General features: G+C 44.3%; 1 protein-coding gene across 8 annotated transcripts in view; it reads left to right on the top strand.

Annotated features, from left to right (window-relative positions):
* The window catches only part of vav2 (vav 2 guanine nucleotide exchange factor), a 184,927-nt gene that overhangs the window by 118,566 nt on the left and 49,488 nt on the right, over nucleotides 1–16,873 (top strand). For all 8 annotated transcript variants that reach the window (XM_053687741.1, XM_053687743.1, XM_053687739.1 and 5 more), the window contains one exon: nucleotides 5,647–5,705. In XM_053687741.1, coding sequence (XP_053543716.1) covers nucleotides 5,647–5,705 — 59 coding nt within the window. The remainder of the gene's footprint in view (nucleotides 1–5,646; nucleotides 5,706–16,873) is intronic.

Below are 16,873 nucleotides of genomic sequence, written 5' to 3'. Positions count from 1 at the left end.
CAGGAGACAGCGATGTCAGCAAAACAAAACTGGACTCAGTCAGTTGGTTTAAGACTTCTATACGTACAACAACGTACTTCTCCTTGTCTGCATTGTCGTGGTCGTCCTTCAACTTCTCATTGTGTAGGTGCTTCATTCTGCCACAAACTCAATCCACGTAATACGGCTAAACGTTTGAGGACATCCCATAATTTCCACTCTTCTGGGAAGGCTTTGCACTTGATTTTCGTGACTGTGGGGATTTGTGTTCATTCACACCCGGGGTGCATTCAGTGTTCCAGTTCATCCCAGAGGTGTTCCAGTGGGGTTGAGGTCAGGGCTCTGTGCAGGACACTTGTTTTCTTTCACTCAAACCTTGGCAAACCATGCCTTCATGGATCTCGCTTTGTGCACAGGGGCGTTGTCATGCTAGAATAGGTTTGGGCCTCTTAGTTCCAGTGAAGGGAAATTGTAATGCTACAGCGTACAAAGACATTAAAATGTAATTGTGTGTAGAGCTTTGTTTGGGGAAGAACCACATAAGGGTTCTCTCTTATGGGTAGGTGTCCACATACTTTTGGCAATATAATGTATATTAATATATTATTATTACCCATAGCAGTAAATGACTATTTTAAAAATCTACTTCCTGCATTTATGGCTTCTCAGTTTTCATTGGCTATTGACGAGACCAGATTTCACGCATTGATCAGCGTAGGTCTCTAGACTGCGGTGGGGGGAAAAAAAAATCGAACGTCTGATATGCTCGGATTTACTCATACTGGCTTGACGCAAGATGTTTGAGTCCGTGCCTACTACTTTTCATTCGATTACAGCTACAGTTGTATCACGGAACCGACCGCAATCCTTTTGCAGATAGTGGACACGCCCCTCGATAGCTCTGGAGATGTACAGCCCCGGACGTAAGAGGGCTCATCGTTAAAAGGAAAATCTTCCTCACTTCCATCTTTGTTTGACCCCCGGGGGCTACAGAAGGAAGGGGTGGATAAGTGTTGCGGGTGCACTTTCATTTTTAATACCTTTTCTCCGCTCAGAAAATGGCAACATGAAGCCGTGTTACCTCCGCATGACCTCTCGCTCAGAGACACGCCGCATAACCCTGCATCATAAAGGTGCTGAGAAGACAATAAGCAGGATGACATTCTGGAGCCCAGAAGTCTTATTTTTTTTACTGACTGGTGGCCATTTAAGTCTGGTAGAATTTAAAGGCACACAACTATATCCAAACTGAAATTTGATGCAGTTTCTACTAATTCAGCTTGTATGGTGTATGTGACTTTGTTTTTTTTTGTTTTTCTATACATAATTTAAGCCTAAGAATAAACAAATTGAAAAAAAAAAAAAACCAATTTTGGAAGGGGTCTCCAGTCTCAGGCCTTTGTAACAGTCCATTAGTCATTAGCTTAGTGATATGAACAATGAAGTGGTTAGGTTTTGTTTCTCAGCAGTGCTTCACGTTACCACTATTGGCCAGTGCCATAGACTCTGATCAGAGCTGCCATGCAAGGCGCTAACTTGCCATCGGGAACAACTTGGGGTTCAGTGTCTTGCCCAAGGACACTTCGGTATGTGGAGTCACGTGGGCCGGGAATCGAACCGCCAACCCTACGATTAGTGGAAACCCGCTCTACCACCTGACCCACAGCCGCCCAACTGGTAACATTCCTGTTTTGAATGTGACACAAGGAGAATAAATCCTCTTCTCCACCCATTCGCCTTTAAATATTTCCGTTTTCATGTTGTCATGTCGCACTTCTGGGGTTGGGGATTCGAATCCCGCCTTCGCTGAATCCTCCATTCGCGGAGTTTGTGTGTTCGCCCCGTAGCTTCGGGAGTTTCCCACAGGTACTCCGGTTTAATCCCGCAGTCCAAAGACATGTGTTGTAGGCTGATTGGCATGTCTAAATTGTCCATAGTGAGTGAATTGGTGTGTGAATGTATGTGCGATTGTGCCCTGTGATGCGTGTCCCACAGCCGGTGCCCCGACTTCCCTGTGATGAGGCTCGCTGCGACCTTGTTTAGGATAAGTGGTACAGGAAGCGGATGAATGGATGGATATTGGTGCTGAACTCGAGGTCAGATTTTGCTCGCAAAATCTATGCTCGTCGGAAGTGTACGTTTCGCTTAGCGCGCTAAAGGTTTTATTCGTTTTTGTGTTGTGTATATGTAGAGATTCATCTCAGTAATCTATCCAGTCTGTCTGGGCAGCACCACATCTTGCTTTTCTGTGTTTGATCTAAAATCATTTAGTGTTTCTCCAGCCACGACCCTAAACTGACCCTCCGCACACACCTCTGCATCTCATTGAGTAGAAGTGCTGCTTCCCTGGTGCTGTTCCTCTACTGATCACAGAGGAACACTCTCTGCTGCACACAAGGGCACACACTTGACCAACAAGTGCTGGGAGTTAGCTCTACTTCAGCCGAGTCAAGGTCATTAATTTGTGTGTGTGTGTGTGTGTGTGTGTGGTTAGTTAAAGGCAGATCGGCGAGGCTCTGTGCTGGTTAGAGCTCAGTGGCATCTCATCAGGTGGATTATTAATGAAGTTAGGGACTGTGTGACTCTTCACACAGCCATCTGTTCTCACGTTTCTCACGTCTCCCAGCAAAGAGTCCTCTTATTAACTGAAGCCGGGCTCCGTCTCATTTACCCACGCACCGCTCTGGGAAGTCTCACTGCTCGTGCACACCTCGACTCCGAGGCTGGGATTCAGTTCCATTGTTAGATTTGGCATTCAGTGTACAGTATGAAGCTGTGAGCGCTGGCTGTAGAGGAGTGTTCATCTTTACATGTTGGTGATGTGATGATGATTGGGAATGCTTATTTCATCCTGTCTTCCTCTCCTCTCCTGCTTTCCTAGTCTCCTCTCTTCTTCTCTCCAGCTTTCCTCCTCTCCTTTCTTCTTTTCTCCTCTCCTGCTTTCCTCCTCTCCTTTCCTCTCTTCTCCTCTCCTGCTTTCCTCCTCTCCTTTCCTCCTTTTTCTTTACTTTTCTCTTGTCCTTTCTCCTCCTCTCTTTTCTTCTCATTTCTCTTCTTTTTCTGCTTTCTTCAATTCTCTTCTCTTCTCCCTTCACTCGCTCCTTGCTCCTCAGACTCCCCTGCTGTTGTCTGATGCAGCGGATCACCTGTGTCCCCACGGAGTGTAATATTTTCTCTTCCTTTCCTCCAAATCAGTTATTGTGTTTGATCTGCTGTGTGTGTGAGAGGTGACAGAGGCCATGTGTTTCCTTCCGGCTGCGACTGACTGCTCCTCAGGGAGCGCCACTGAGATGAGAGGGAAATCAATAATGACGAAACAGAAAGAGGTTCCGACCTGACCTGAGTGATGACTGAAGAATGAGGAAAAAAGAGGAAAGAGTGAGGGATGAGAGCGATATAGCAGGAGAAAGAGGGACGGGTGAGCCGAGATTCATTGCAAGCTGAGCGAGGTGCGAGAGAGAAACGGAGAGCGAGAGAGAGTGATGAAAAGCTGCATCGGTGGTCTATAACTCAGCCGGGCAGCCCTGGTGTCACCACACTGAGGCTCCATTAATATTTATACCCATTAGCTGTTGGTGCATGAAGCGGCGAGACAGAGGGCTGACAAATGCATGCATTCAGAGTAACGCGGTGCTATTGATCCTAAAGGCTTCATTTACCCTCAGCTGGGCTGCATGAGAAAACCCACAGGCTGAGAGACAACTACAGGCTCATGAGGAGCAGGTGGTGGAATAAGATGCAACGTAAAGTTTATATGTGTAGCTTTCTGGTAGAAATGGACATTAAGATTATTCCGATCGTGTAACAGGTGTCAGTATTAGACAGTTCATCACAACATCGACCAACTCCACTGGTACTTAGATTAACAAGTAATAGACTAGATAAAAAATGTTCCCTTTAGTTCTTTGTTAAGTTTGATTTAATTACTTCCTGACTGACGAATTGACAACTAACAGAATGATTTACACTGATTGACAGACAAACTGGCACTGTTTTTATTTTTTGTAAACCACTGAATGATGGACACCTGATGAACTTTTTGACTGACAGACAGACAGACAGACAGACAGACTGATTGATTGATGGACTGACTGCCTGAAGCACTGACAGACTGACTGATTGTTTTTTTTTCTGATGGTCAACTGACTCACTGACTTACTGACTCACTAATGGATTGAGCAACTTATTGACTGACTGAAAGACTGACAGACTGACTGACTGGATGACTGACTGACTGGATGACTGACTGACTGACTGGATGACTGACTGACTTAATGGATGACTGACTGGATGACTGACTGAATGGATGACTGACTGACTTAATGGATGACTGACTGGATGATTGACTGAATGGATGACTGACTGACTTAATGGATGACTGAATGACTGACTGACTGGATGACTGACTGGATGACTGACTGACTGGATGACTGACTGATTGACTGACTGAATGGATGACTGACTGACTGGATGACTGACTGACTGAATGGATGACTGACTGGATGACTGACTGACTGGACGACCACCTGATGGCCATGTGACTCACTGCTGGTTGACTGGCTGTTTTTTTAACTTGTTGCATTTCCATTTTACCGGCATGTTTTGCGTAATCTATTCATACCCACAGTAAAAGTAAATATCACTGCATATATTTTGCATTGTATACTATATATATACACATGATATACTACTTTTCCATATCACCTCCCCTGCCTCAAAACTCCAGCTCTCTTTGAAAATATGAAAGTTATGAAGAAGTGATATGACTGTGTGTAAATGGTGTGTGAAATGAAGGCGTGTTCTCAGAGAGACGCTTTGAGATGTGATGGCTCTCATTAGAGCTCGTTCACATTTATGGACTCACCTTCATGGCGGCAGGAGCACTGAGTCAGTGTATATAGCCAAGCTGAGAGGGTGCACACCTGCTTAGAGAGACAAACACACACACACACACAAAGCACTTTGCTAAGGCTGATGGGCAGCTGGTGTCAACATGGCAATGGGTTTAACACTCCTATAAGCATGTAATGAGGCAAGACAAAAGCCTTTCCAACGTTACGTGTTTATAATTATGCGTGTGTATGTGTGTGTGGATCTACAAAACACTCCCAGAGCTCTTGATCACACCATCTGGAAGCCCGCAGTGTCTAAACCGATGAGCCCACTCGCACATGACTCATGACTGGCATTAACTGGGTTTGAGTGCTCTATGCATTTAACCCTGTTAGCCGCTGCTAATGCACAGGAAGCTCGGAGAGAGAAAACAGAAGAAGACTGTGTAAATCCCTGAGAAACGGTATGTAGGGATTTAGAGCTATATGCTTTTGTCACATTATGTCTGCCAAGCTGTAAGATGATTAATTACACCACAGCATTGCTGAATATTCTCTTCTGATAGGTCAGAAGGTGCTGATTAATATTTTACAACGGGCTGTAATTCAGATAACAGGTTTATATGAATGCGCTTGTAGTATGTGATACGTTTCAGTTTTTCCATAGCCTTGCTTCGTGTCAGGCCGCACCACACCACACCACACCCCACCACACCACACCCCACCCCAGCACTCCATCGCTGATTATTTTCCTATGACCGCATGCCACAGTGTGTTTTTATTCCTTACTTGTGTCTCACATCATTGCTAATCCAAACTTCTTGTATTTTCATAGGTGATCTCTGCGCTGTCCAGAATCTCCCACCACAGCATCGCTCAGATCAAAGGCATCAGGTAAATTTCCATCTCTCCCCCACTCAACTCCACATCTTAGCATTGCTCTTTGCTTCCTTCTCCCGTGCTTGTGTCGTTCCTTCCCTGCTCTAGGCTCAGGTGCCTTTTCAAATGAAAGCTTTAAGATGGTGTCTGGCTCCAGGAGCAGCATGTGGGCTCAAGCTGTGCGTCGGATTTGGCTGTGCAGTTGGGGCTGTGAGGCCCTTGGGGACACAGCAGGCTCTGTTTGTGTGTCTTTACGTGCCTGGGCTCCACAAATAAAGCCTTTTATCCGGCACGGTAATGAGCTGATGGAGCGGCCCATTAGACCCTGGGGGAAGAGTACCATTAGCTAACGCTTTAGCCTAGCATTTTACCATTAGCCTACACACAGAGTGAGGGGTGACTAAATCACTAAATGACCTCAACAGGCTGAGAGCTGAAGAGGGTTGAGCAGAACCACTTCCTGTTGAGGTGGCAGTATCTTTGATGTGATCACTGGGTGTGTATCACATCTGCATGTGAAGATATTTAAAAACTCGAAACCGGACGCCCGAGTGCTGAGAGTCCGTTAAGCCGAGATGTGAGACATGGAAGTTTTGAGAGTGTCTCTGCAACTGCAAGGCCTGCAAGCACAGCAGGAGAGCTCTCTGGATGTGACTTGGCAGAGAACGCAGTCTGTGACTAATGCAAGTCAATTTTACCCTCTGCGACGTTCCCTGTGCGTGTTTTTAAGAGCACTCGGAGCGCAGCCTGATTCAGCGAGCACTCATCGTGTGAGAGAGGTTGGAGAAAGGAATCTTTTGTGTCCTGTCACATCGTGGTGAGTCGCTCAGAGCTCTAGCGGTTGTGGAGTCTGTGGCCTGGCGTGACCCTCAGGGTTTATTCGTGGCACTGAAACGTGCTGTGTTCTTCTGACATTTTATTGAAGGAGCCTCTTTCTCTACATACAGTATCCTGTTGAAGTGTCTCCCTGTAGTTCTGGAGCAATACTAGAATGTTCTTTCGGTTGGTTCGTCTGAAATTAGGCCAGAATTTCTACTTATATAGAATTTCCATGGTGTCAGAAGTGGGTCCTTCATCACCCAGAGTTGCCTTCGTGCCTGGGAGAAATGAAGTATGCTAATAACAGTAATTATGAGACAGTTAATGTCAATGCATTAGATTACATTGCAAATGAATCTGGTTCAAGGTGTGGTTTAATTGTTCATCAGAGAGCAAGCGATCAGCTTGAGTCATAAATTGTATACAGAGTCTCAGAGACAGACCAAAAATGGACTTTCCTTGTTTTCCTGAAGAGATGAAACATATGCACTGGTGCAATTATTGGGGGCCATGCACCAAGGGTGCAAAGGACCTTCTTGTTCTTGCCTTGTTTATTCATTTTCAGCATTTCTGGGGTACTTGGCAAGCTCAGAAACTTCACAAATTTTTATGTCGGATCTATGTATGGCCCAAAGGCATTTTTCTTAAATATGAGCATTCAGTTTTATCTACATGCACCAAATTCAGAAGTCCCTTACAATCAAATTTCACAATCACATCCTTTAACTCTGCCCAACAGGAAGCAAACCATTCCATCCATCCATCCATCCATCCATATATTTTCCATACCCGTTATCCTACACAGGGTTGTAGGGGAGCCTGGAGCCTGTCCCAGGAAACTCAGGGCACAAGGCGGGGGACACCCTGGATGGGGTGCCAACCCATTGCAAAGCACAATCGCACACACATTCACGTACTACGGACAATTTGGAAATACCAATCAGCCTACAGAAAAAGTTTTTGGACTGGAGGAGGAAATCTGAGCATCCAGAGGAAATCCCTAAAGCACTGCGAACATGCAAACTCCACATACACAGGGCGGAGGCGGATTTCAAACCCCCAACCCCGGAGGTGCGTTTTTTCCTTAAATACGAGTGCCCGGTTTCACCAGCACGCACCAAATTCGGTAGTCTTCGGTAGTATTGCACATAGGTCTTTTTAGGACAAGCAAATTTTACATTCATACCCATTAACTACACCCAACAGGAAGTCAGTCATGTTAGCTTTTGCTTGTTTTAAGTACCGAACTCTTAAATATTCTGCCTAGAGCGTCAGATTCTAACCAAATTCAATCCTCATGACGGCAATATATACACGATGCTCAATTGTGAAGAAATGCTTGATATCTTAAACAGTGTTGCCACGACAAGGTGATCAGTTAGCATGTAATGCAGCACAAACAGGAAGTGTGGCATAATTCCACTGTACGTCATGCACTCCGAGTTCACATGTATGTATGTGTTCAGTTATGCGACACAATGACATTGACATGCCAATACTGGCTCATGAGCTAGACACCTTGGGTGCCTGGGCCCGCTGCTTGCAGCAATATTATATTTTTATGAAGGCAGTGGGTGCTGAATAAATTAGTACTACGGTAAGAGCATCCATTTTCATCCAGCCACCGCAGCCTTAGAGTTGTAAACCTTTTTCCTCTGAAGCACCTGTAGCCTATAAACAATCAGCCAAAAGTGCAAACACTGATCAGAGATTTCTTCTTTCTTTTCACATGACGTGTCTCTAATAATAGTGTAGTTACCCATAAAGGATATAGACAGCTGTAATATTATTACTTCACATAGAAGCACTGTGTTCACACTGGGAGAAATGCAACAAGGAGGCCAGAGGTCATTCTTGAGAGCTTCTCACAGCTGTTAGAGATGAAGTGAAAAGGGGGCGGGGCCAGCAATGCAAACTAAGTTGAGTGAAGTCAACTCTATGCAAATGACATGCAAATCGTTGTCTATCATTGCAAATGAATATCATTCCCACCGGACTATGAAACGTTAGCCATGTTCTCTGGTTCCAGGTATTTGTTCAGGCAGTGATCCTCGACGTGCGGTTACGGGTATCGAGTGTTTGATTTATCCAAAACATAACAGCGCAGATGTTTTCGCTGTTCTATTCCTGTACATCAAAGCGTCATGAGAAATTGGGAAGAGCAAAAAAAAAACGTTGTTCTAGGCTCAGTGTGTCACTAGTAGACAGTGATGCATTTTATACACAAGCATTTCAGTCTGCAATGTTTGTTTATTTTATCTTGTTTTGTTTTTTTTTTTTTAGAAGAAATCTGATCTGTCTCCAAATATGTGCTGTTTTGCGTATGTCCCGCAGCCAGCTTATACACATGTCGTCCGTAGTAAACTTAAAAACACCCACTAGCTACCCCCGTACAGCGATTTTGGGTTTGGTCTTTGGTCAGGATGGCGAAAAAGCCTAAAAAAACCCCCCAAAAAAACATGGACACTCAATTCGAATACGACTCATGGTACCATTTCAAAATAGTAGCACGCAAAAACCGTCTTCGTAGTCAGAGCGATATTTATAATATCGATATGTAACATAAATGGATGAAACAAAAGAGGGTGTTTCTATCATGACCTAGGTGATGCATCAGGGACAACCCCTGCTTTCCACCTAACACAAAATACACCAGTATAAATACCTCACCCTAATGACCTTTGACCCGAGCACTGGCATCTGTTCTTCGATCTGTAATTATTTGCTTCGAGCTGGGACATCATTATTTGCCAGCTTGTTCATTGATTAGGCGCTGAAGCCTATCGACGAGGCGAGCGACGGGTTACATTTTCGCTCTACCCTCTCTCCTCCTGCATCTGTGTGCGTCTGCTGAGTCGTGACCGTCCTCTCATCCTGTGGGGTTTCCTGTTTTAGATCTCGCACCACCGACTGCAGGGGAATTTATTCGATCGAACTGTTTTTAGTTGCACCACAGCATATTTCTTTCACATCGTCTGCACTGAAACACTGTGTCAGCTAATCGAGGACACGCCCAGCCGAGTCAAAGCAGCTGCTGTTAGGAGAAGTGTGTCCTAATTATAGAGACACCCACTCGCATCACCTAGCTGTGGGTTATTCGCATGACAGGAGCCAGAAGAGAGAGATTCTGACCAGGCTGCTTTGTGTTTCCTGTGGTAAACTAGACCGCATGCCTCTACAATCGCGGTGCTGTTTAAACATTTTAACCACAGTATCTAAGATGTGAACGTGTTAACCCATTTTAGGCGTGTTACGTTATTTATACACTGTCTCTTTGCTGACAGGATCTGTATTCCTCTTAAATGAGTAGCGTGCTTGAAATTTTAGCCAGGATTTAGCCTGGCAAATACACAAAACTTGGTTAACCTGCGTACATGCCAATGACATGAGGACATTTCCTTATAATGACAACAATCAGTGCGTTTACATGGACAACAGTAATCTGATATTAACCTGATTAAGACGATACTCTGATTAAGAAACTAGCACGTAAACAGCGATTATTGATGACCTTAATCCGACTAAAGTCATACTCGAAGTAAACACAAATGGAATTAAGACGTCTGGAGTGTTCCTGTTTTAGTCGCATTACCGATATGCGTTACAGACATGTAAACACCTTAATCACACTATTAACGTCGTGTAGGAGTTTTCACCGCATTGTGCGACAGGACACGTACTCACACGGCAGCGCTCAACCGTTTGACGGCAAACAAGAGAACACGGCTGCGTCCCAAACCGCGTACTTACCTACTATATAGCAGGTGAAATACATGTATCTCGGCTACTATACAGTATGTAAGTACGCAGTTTGGGACGCAGCCCACAGCTTCAATCAGTCGTCTGTTAGCACGTACAGCATGATGAATAATTAACTGCACTTGAAGCTTTTGTGAAATTAGAAATAAAAACACCCAAAACTGTATACGGTACCATAACGAAGACGTACTGTCTGTCGATACGTGAAATTCTGGAGGGACGTCGGACGGCGTGGCACGGTGACGTAATGACGTGTGCCGTTAATCGCTCTATGTTCTAAAACATGTAAAACAGGGACATGACAGGAGCATTCTAACAGCGACTCATGTAAACACCTTAATCAGAACATTGTCTTATTCAGAATTAGGTCCATAATTAGATTACTGCTGCCCATGTAAACGTAGTCAGTAATTTACTCTCCGTCTATAATATGGGTTAGAACAGCGTTCTACTTTCAAAGTGATGTCATCAGTCAAGATTGTAACATTATTGAAAAGGAACAATAAAGAAGGAGAGAACTCTTCTTCCTCCTCTCATGATCTTCACGAAACTCGGGCGATGCGGTTTGTTGTTAAACGTGACGTCGTGGACGATTCAAAATATTTTATGGGGCTGAACGCGTTCAGGTCAAACGTTTTCACGATCTGTAACGGACGACTCAAAGCAACGGATGTTTGAAGAATGAAATGAATGCAGGAATAATATTTTACATTTCTCACTGGTTACATTTCAAGGTAAAGTGTCGAGCTGCTTCCTTATAGACTTGCAGCCTTCGTGTTGATGCCTCCATGACTCCTGTTTGTTGGTTTATCTTTTAAAATATCGTAACGTTTGGCTGGAAGTTAATAACGGTCTTGTTCGGCTTTATATACTTATCTAAGCAGTCAAACGCAGACTTTTAGTTTTATTGCAAAAGGACATCTGGCATCCACATCTGGATAATGCATCATACTGTGTCTCTCTAGAATGCTGTGTGTGTGAGAGGGAGAGAGAGAGACACAGACAGAATAGAGAGAGAGAGACAGACAGAATAGAGAGAGAGAGAGAGAGAGAGAGACAGAATAGAGAGAGAGAGAGAGAGAGTCATGTCTAGGATCTTGTTTTTGCTATGAAATAGAAAAGAGAGCAGCATGTAGAGGTGTGTCACTTTTCCACAATCTTCTCCTCGCTCTCCCACTTTCTTTTTCTTTTCACACAGCCGTGTTCGTTGCATCCCCGCAACTTTGAAATCTCAGCGTAAAAACACTTCATGTGAACGGGCCATAGACAAGCCACACTCTCCTTCCTCATCCTGAAAGATCATATATAGCTGTTTCTGGTTATTAATTTCATAAAAATGCGGGACTGAAACCGTAAATTCCAGACTTCGGTTCATTGTTCTACTTTTGAATACATCCGATCAATCTTTGTGCACGAATCATTTTTTTTTTTTTTTTTGTTTTGTTTTTTGTAAAGTTCCCGAGAAGTGCGTTGAAATGCGCAGCGTCATTCGGTGTGTTGAGGTAACGTCCGCTGAAACAGGAAGTCAGTGTCTCCTTGCACTTTTTAAATAGCCAATAATGATAATTACCTCAATAACGTCACAGCCAGGGCTAAGCGCTACTGGTCAGTTAGTCACGAAGCCGTCATTTGGCGCAAATACTTCCTTCTTCAACATGAACGGATTCGAGTAGTTTCCTTCTTAACCAATTGGAAAACGGAATAAAATGCGTGCGTTCAAACAGCCAGAGACGGGTTTCGACCGCTTCGATTTCGATTCCTCTCGCTCAACAAACGGCAACTTCGGCAAGGTGATTTAAAAAAAATAATAAAAATAATTTAATTGGGGGCGGGACACTTCAGATTCTAGAGAGTGTTTGATTGGACAGAAAATCTGATGAGAAGCTGAAGTGCAGAATGATGTCATGAACATTGCTGATCCGTATCGGTGGTAGAGAGAGACCCTAAATCCTGAATGTATATATCTTCTAAATGGGAATTTGGTCATTGTTTTGGAGCGCACTAGCTTATAGATAACCTTAAGGCGAGCATATTGATTTCATAGGGACTTTAAGGACGTTAGTTAGTTAGTTAGTTAAATCAGGTGATGAGAAACACATCACTACTAAACACTTATTTTCACGCACGCTAGCTTGAAATTGAGACTTGTATTGGAGATGCTCCACATAAACAAATAATAAAAAAAAAAACGTATAGTTGATGATATGGTGAAGTTTTCTTTGTGGAGTTGTTTGCTTAACATTTTTTTTGGAAGTTGTCTCCAGTGTCAGCGCTTCGTAAGAGTAAACGATGTCGGGAAAGTTGTCCGGCGTGACAGTGGGCTTCTCGGTTTCTCAGTTTTTGTTTCACTAACTCGTTTTGCAAAGATTCCCCAACGTTAACCGTGATTATAAACGGCTAAAAAGGACGATGGGGCATTAACAAATACAGTTAAAAGAATGTACTTGTTGGCAGATTGCTGTGGCGTAAGAGGAATAAAACACTTCGGGGTCGTCCTGTTATAGGACGGAAACGGTAACTCTGCTTCAACGCATCGCCTTGCCGCTGATCATTTTCCTATAACAGCACGCCCCCGGGTGTTTTATTCCTTCTAGATCAGACTGTAAACTATATATAAACACTCCGTTTAGATGGCGTATTGAGATCTACTCTTCATCGGCTTTTCTCCCGCTAGTTAAACCGTCATCAGTGGTTTGTTTGACAGCCTCCACGTTTTGACAGAAATCGATCATTTCACGCTTTTAGTGGCTTGGTGTAAAGAAAAATGGGGTGCATATTGAGAAATCGATCATGTGAGACACTGAGATGAGAAAGTGGAACGAGCAAGAGACTGAAAAGAGAGAATGAGGGACAGAATGAGAGAGGGATAGAATGAGAGAGAGGGAGACGGAATGAGAGAGAGAGACAGAATGAGAGAGGGACAGAATGAGAGAGAGAGATGGAATGAGAGAGAGACGGAATGAGAGAGAGGGGCAGAATGAGAGAGAGAGACAGAATGAGAGAGAGGGACAGAATGAGAGAGAGGGGCAGAATGAGAGAGAAAGACAGAATGAGAGAGAGGGGCAGAATGAGAGAGAGGGATGGAATGAGAGAGAGGGACAGAATGAGAGAGAGGGGCAGAATGAGAGAGGGGGACGGAATGAGAGAGAGGGACGGAATGAGAGAGGGGGACGGAATGAGAGAGAGGGACGGAATGAGAGAGGGGCAGAATGAGAGAGAGGGGCAGAATGAGAGAGGGGGACAGAATGAGAGAGAGGGACGGAATGAGAGAGGGGGACGGAATGAGAGAGAGGGACGGAATGAGAGAGAGGGACGGAATGAGAGAGAGGGACGGAATGAGAGAGGGGGACGGAATGAGAGAGAGGGACGGAATGAGAGAGAGGGACAGAATGAGCGAGAGGGACAGAATGAGAGAGAGAGAGATGGAATGAGAGAGAGGGACAGAATGAGAGAGAGAGAGGGACAGAATGAGAGAGAGAGAGACGGAATGAGAGGGACGGAATGAGAGAGAGACGGAATGAGAGAGAGACGGAATGAGAGAGAGGGACAGAATGAGAGAGAGAGGGACAGAATGAGAGAGAGGGACAGAATGAGAGAGAGGGAATGAGAGAGAGAGACAGAATGAGAGAGAGGGACAGAATGAGAGAGAGGGACAGAATGAGAGAGACGGAATGAGAGAGAGACGGAATGAGAGAGAGACGGAATGAGAGAGAAACGGAATGAGAGAGAGAGACGGAATGAGAGAGAGACGGAATGAGAGAGAGACGGAATGAGAGAGAGACGGAATGAGAGAGAGACGGAATGAGAGAGAGGGACAGAATGAGAGAGAGGGACAGAATGAGAGAGAGGGACAGAATGAGAGAGAGGGACGGAATGAGAGAGAAACGGAATGAGAGAGAGAGACGGAATGAGAGAGAGAGACGGAATGAGAGAGAGATGGAATGAGAGAGAGAGACAGAATGAGAGGGACGGAATGAGAGAGGGACAGAATGAGAGAGAGACAGAATGAGAGAGAGACAGAATGAGAGAGAGACAGCGCACGCGATTGAGACACGAGAGCCTCGGGGTAAAAAATTGGCCTTGGTCATGCCGGCTCCTCATTATCCAGATTAAATACGCGCCCCCACACCATGACCCTAATATTTGAACTCTGCTCCTCTAATGCTATCGCTTAAACCAGCGCAGAACCAGCTTTTCTCCCGATGCCCACAGCACGCCAAACTATTAATGGCTCGAGGGGGTTTTTTTCTGGGCATAAGTATAGTTTTAATGAGAAAAAAAAATAAATGAATCTCTTTCCACATTTCCAACGAAGCAGACATTAGCTCTCTCACACCCGAGACAGCTTCTATTCGCGCCGCTGCCCACAGAGCCATGCCTCAAAAAAAATACAAAAAAGAGCTCCGAGTGCTCGCCATTAACGCCACATCCTAAACGGACAGCGAATATCTGTTTCCCGGAGATAAAAACTCCGAAGCGAAATTGGATTGAGACTGATGTGCGTACCCAGTCTAATTAAACCTAGTGTGAGTTTGAAGCGTTTCAGTGGAATCGCCGTGGGATGGTTGATTTTTGATGATATGGAGTTTGTCAGAGTAAACAGCCCTGACTTCGGGATACAACGGAAAAGGAGACCGTCACATTTAAATATCGTAAATAATCGTCGCAGAAAAATATCACAATGACACGGGGGGAGGGAATACTAAACTGTAAAGCAAGATCTTTGGTTATACTGTCACTCGTACACATACCCACTTTGAATATCTCACCGTGTGGCGATCAAAGCATTTGGGTGTGTGCTGTTTTAGGAAAATAATCATTTTGTTTACGGCATTTGGCAGACTCCTTTATCCAGAGCGGCTTACGTCTATCTCATTTATACAACTGAGCAGTTGAGGGTTAAGGGCCTCGTTCAAGGGCCCAACAGTACCAGCTTGGCAGAGCTGGGGTATGAACTCATGATCAACAGACCGAGGTCTTAACCGCTGAGCCACCCCTGCCCGATCAACAACGGGGCAGTGTGCCGAGGCACAATACAAAGCCGATCGTTTCAGCGATTTTGCACATTAATGAACAACACACCGTACTTTTGTGCTTTTATATTTGTCGAGTCGAGTGTTGGTGAACTTGCGTTATAGCAGCTAACAGCCGTTCCCTCAGCAGCCACCAGGAACAAGCTGGTTTCACTTAACTGTTGCTGGAATTGGAGTTTTACACGGATGAACGGAGCGATGCGGAAACATCGTAGTGCGGTTCTACTTAATATAAGCGCTCTTGGAACGCGATCGGCCAATCAGATTAGTGAAGCGGAACTAACTGTTGTCTAAAGAAAATGAATCGACATCTTCTGACCAATCAGCAGCTCTGTACGTGTACGACTACCCCGCCCCCATGTAACATTTCATCAGATGACTCTACACTCGGCAGTCAGCAGTGTGAGATGCAGGAGCAGAAGTCTCTTCAGGAACAGCTCGTCACGCTCTGTTTATTTGAATGTGGCACAGATTCCTCACCATAGGATTTCTCACCATAGGAGACAGCTCATCTGTGAGCCCTGTGTGTGTGTGTGTGTGTGTGTGTGTGGTACTACTGTATGCCCAGGTGTTTTTTAGAGCAGATGGTGGGTGGTTGCATTGAGCAGAGCAACGACGCAGTGACGATGATGACAAATCATGCCACAGTAACATCAAGCTAACAAACGATGACGAGATTAGATTTGTTTTCCAAGTAATCCGATCGGTTTGAGCGTGGAATGTCCACCGAAAGCAATCGTCTGAGAATTGTCCGAACATAACCAGACCTCTTTGTTCACTGCTTTCTTCTTTAGATGCAGGTCAGACGCGCTCTCGCTCTCTGCAAAGGTAAAATGAGAATGTTTGGAGTTTTGTTAATACGAAATAATCTCTTATCAGTGTGCCGTATGTTCGATCCGTAAGATCGGATGAGTATATATTTCACATCAGTTAACTGCATTTATTAGGAACAGCAGCAGAATATTTCAGGTCAAGAGAAAAAGAGGTTGCAAATTTTGTCCGTCAGCGTTAAAAAAGTTGTATTTTTACTGCACGTTACTGCAGAATTATATCTGGATCGGAGCTGATTCAGTGTGATTCTCAAATATCGAATCGTTTCCTTAAGTATCAATTTTATTATAGCACACTGACGCAGACTCAACCATCAAATATCGAATCGTTGCCGTAAGAATTGAAGTCGTGTTGTATCATTTTATATCACAGCAGATTCTGTGGTGTTGCCATATATTGAATCATTACCTTAAGAATTCGAAATTGCATCATATTGTATCATAGGAGATTCATTTGCATCATCATATATGGAATCATTGAAGAATTGAAATCGTATAGTATCGTATCGTAGCTGATTCATTAGTAACGCCAAATATGGAATCGTTGCTTTAAGAATTGAAATCGTATAGTATCGTATCGTAGCTGATTCATTTGTATCGCGAAATATAGAATCGTTGCTTTAAGAATTGAGATCGTATAGTATCGTATCGTAGCTGATTCATTAGTATCGCGAAATATAGAATCGTTGCTTTAAGAATTGAGATCGTATAGTATCGTATCGTAGCTGATTCATTAGTATCG

The sequence above is a fragment of the Ictalurus punctatus genome, chromosome 18 (assembly GCF_001660625.3).
Source record: "Ictalurus punctatus breed USDA103 chromosome 18, Coco_2.0, whole genome shotgun sequence".
NCBI lineage: Eukaryota > Metazoa > Chordata > Actinopteri > Siluriformes > Ictaluridae > Ictalurus > Ictalurus punctatus.
The sequence above is the reverse complement of the archived record's forward strand: the minus strand, read 5'-3'. Positions and strand labels throughout refer to the sequence as shown.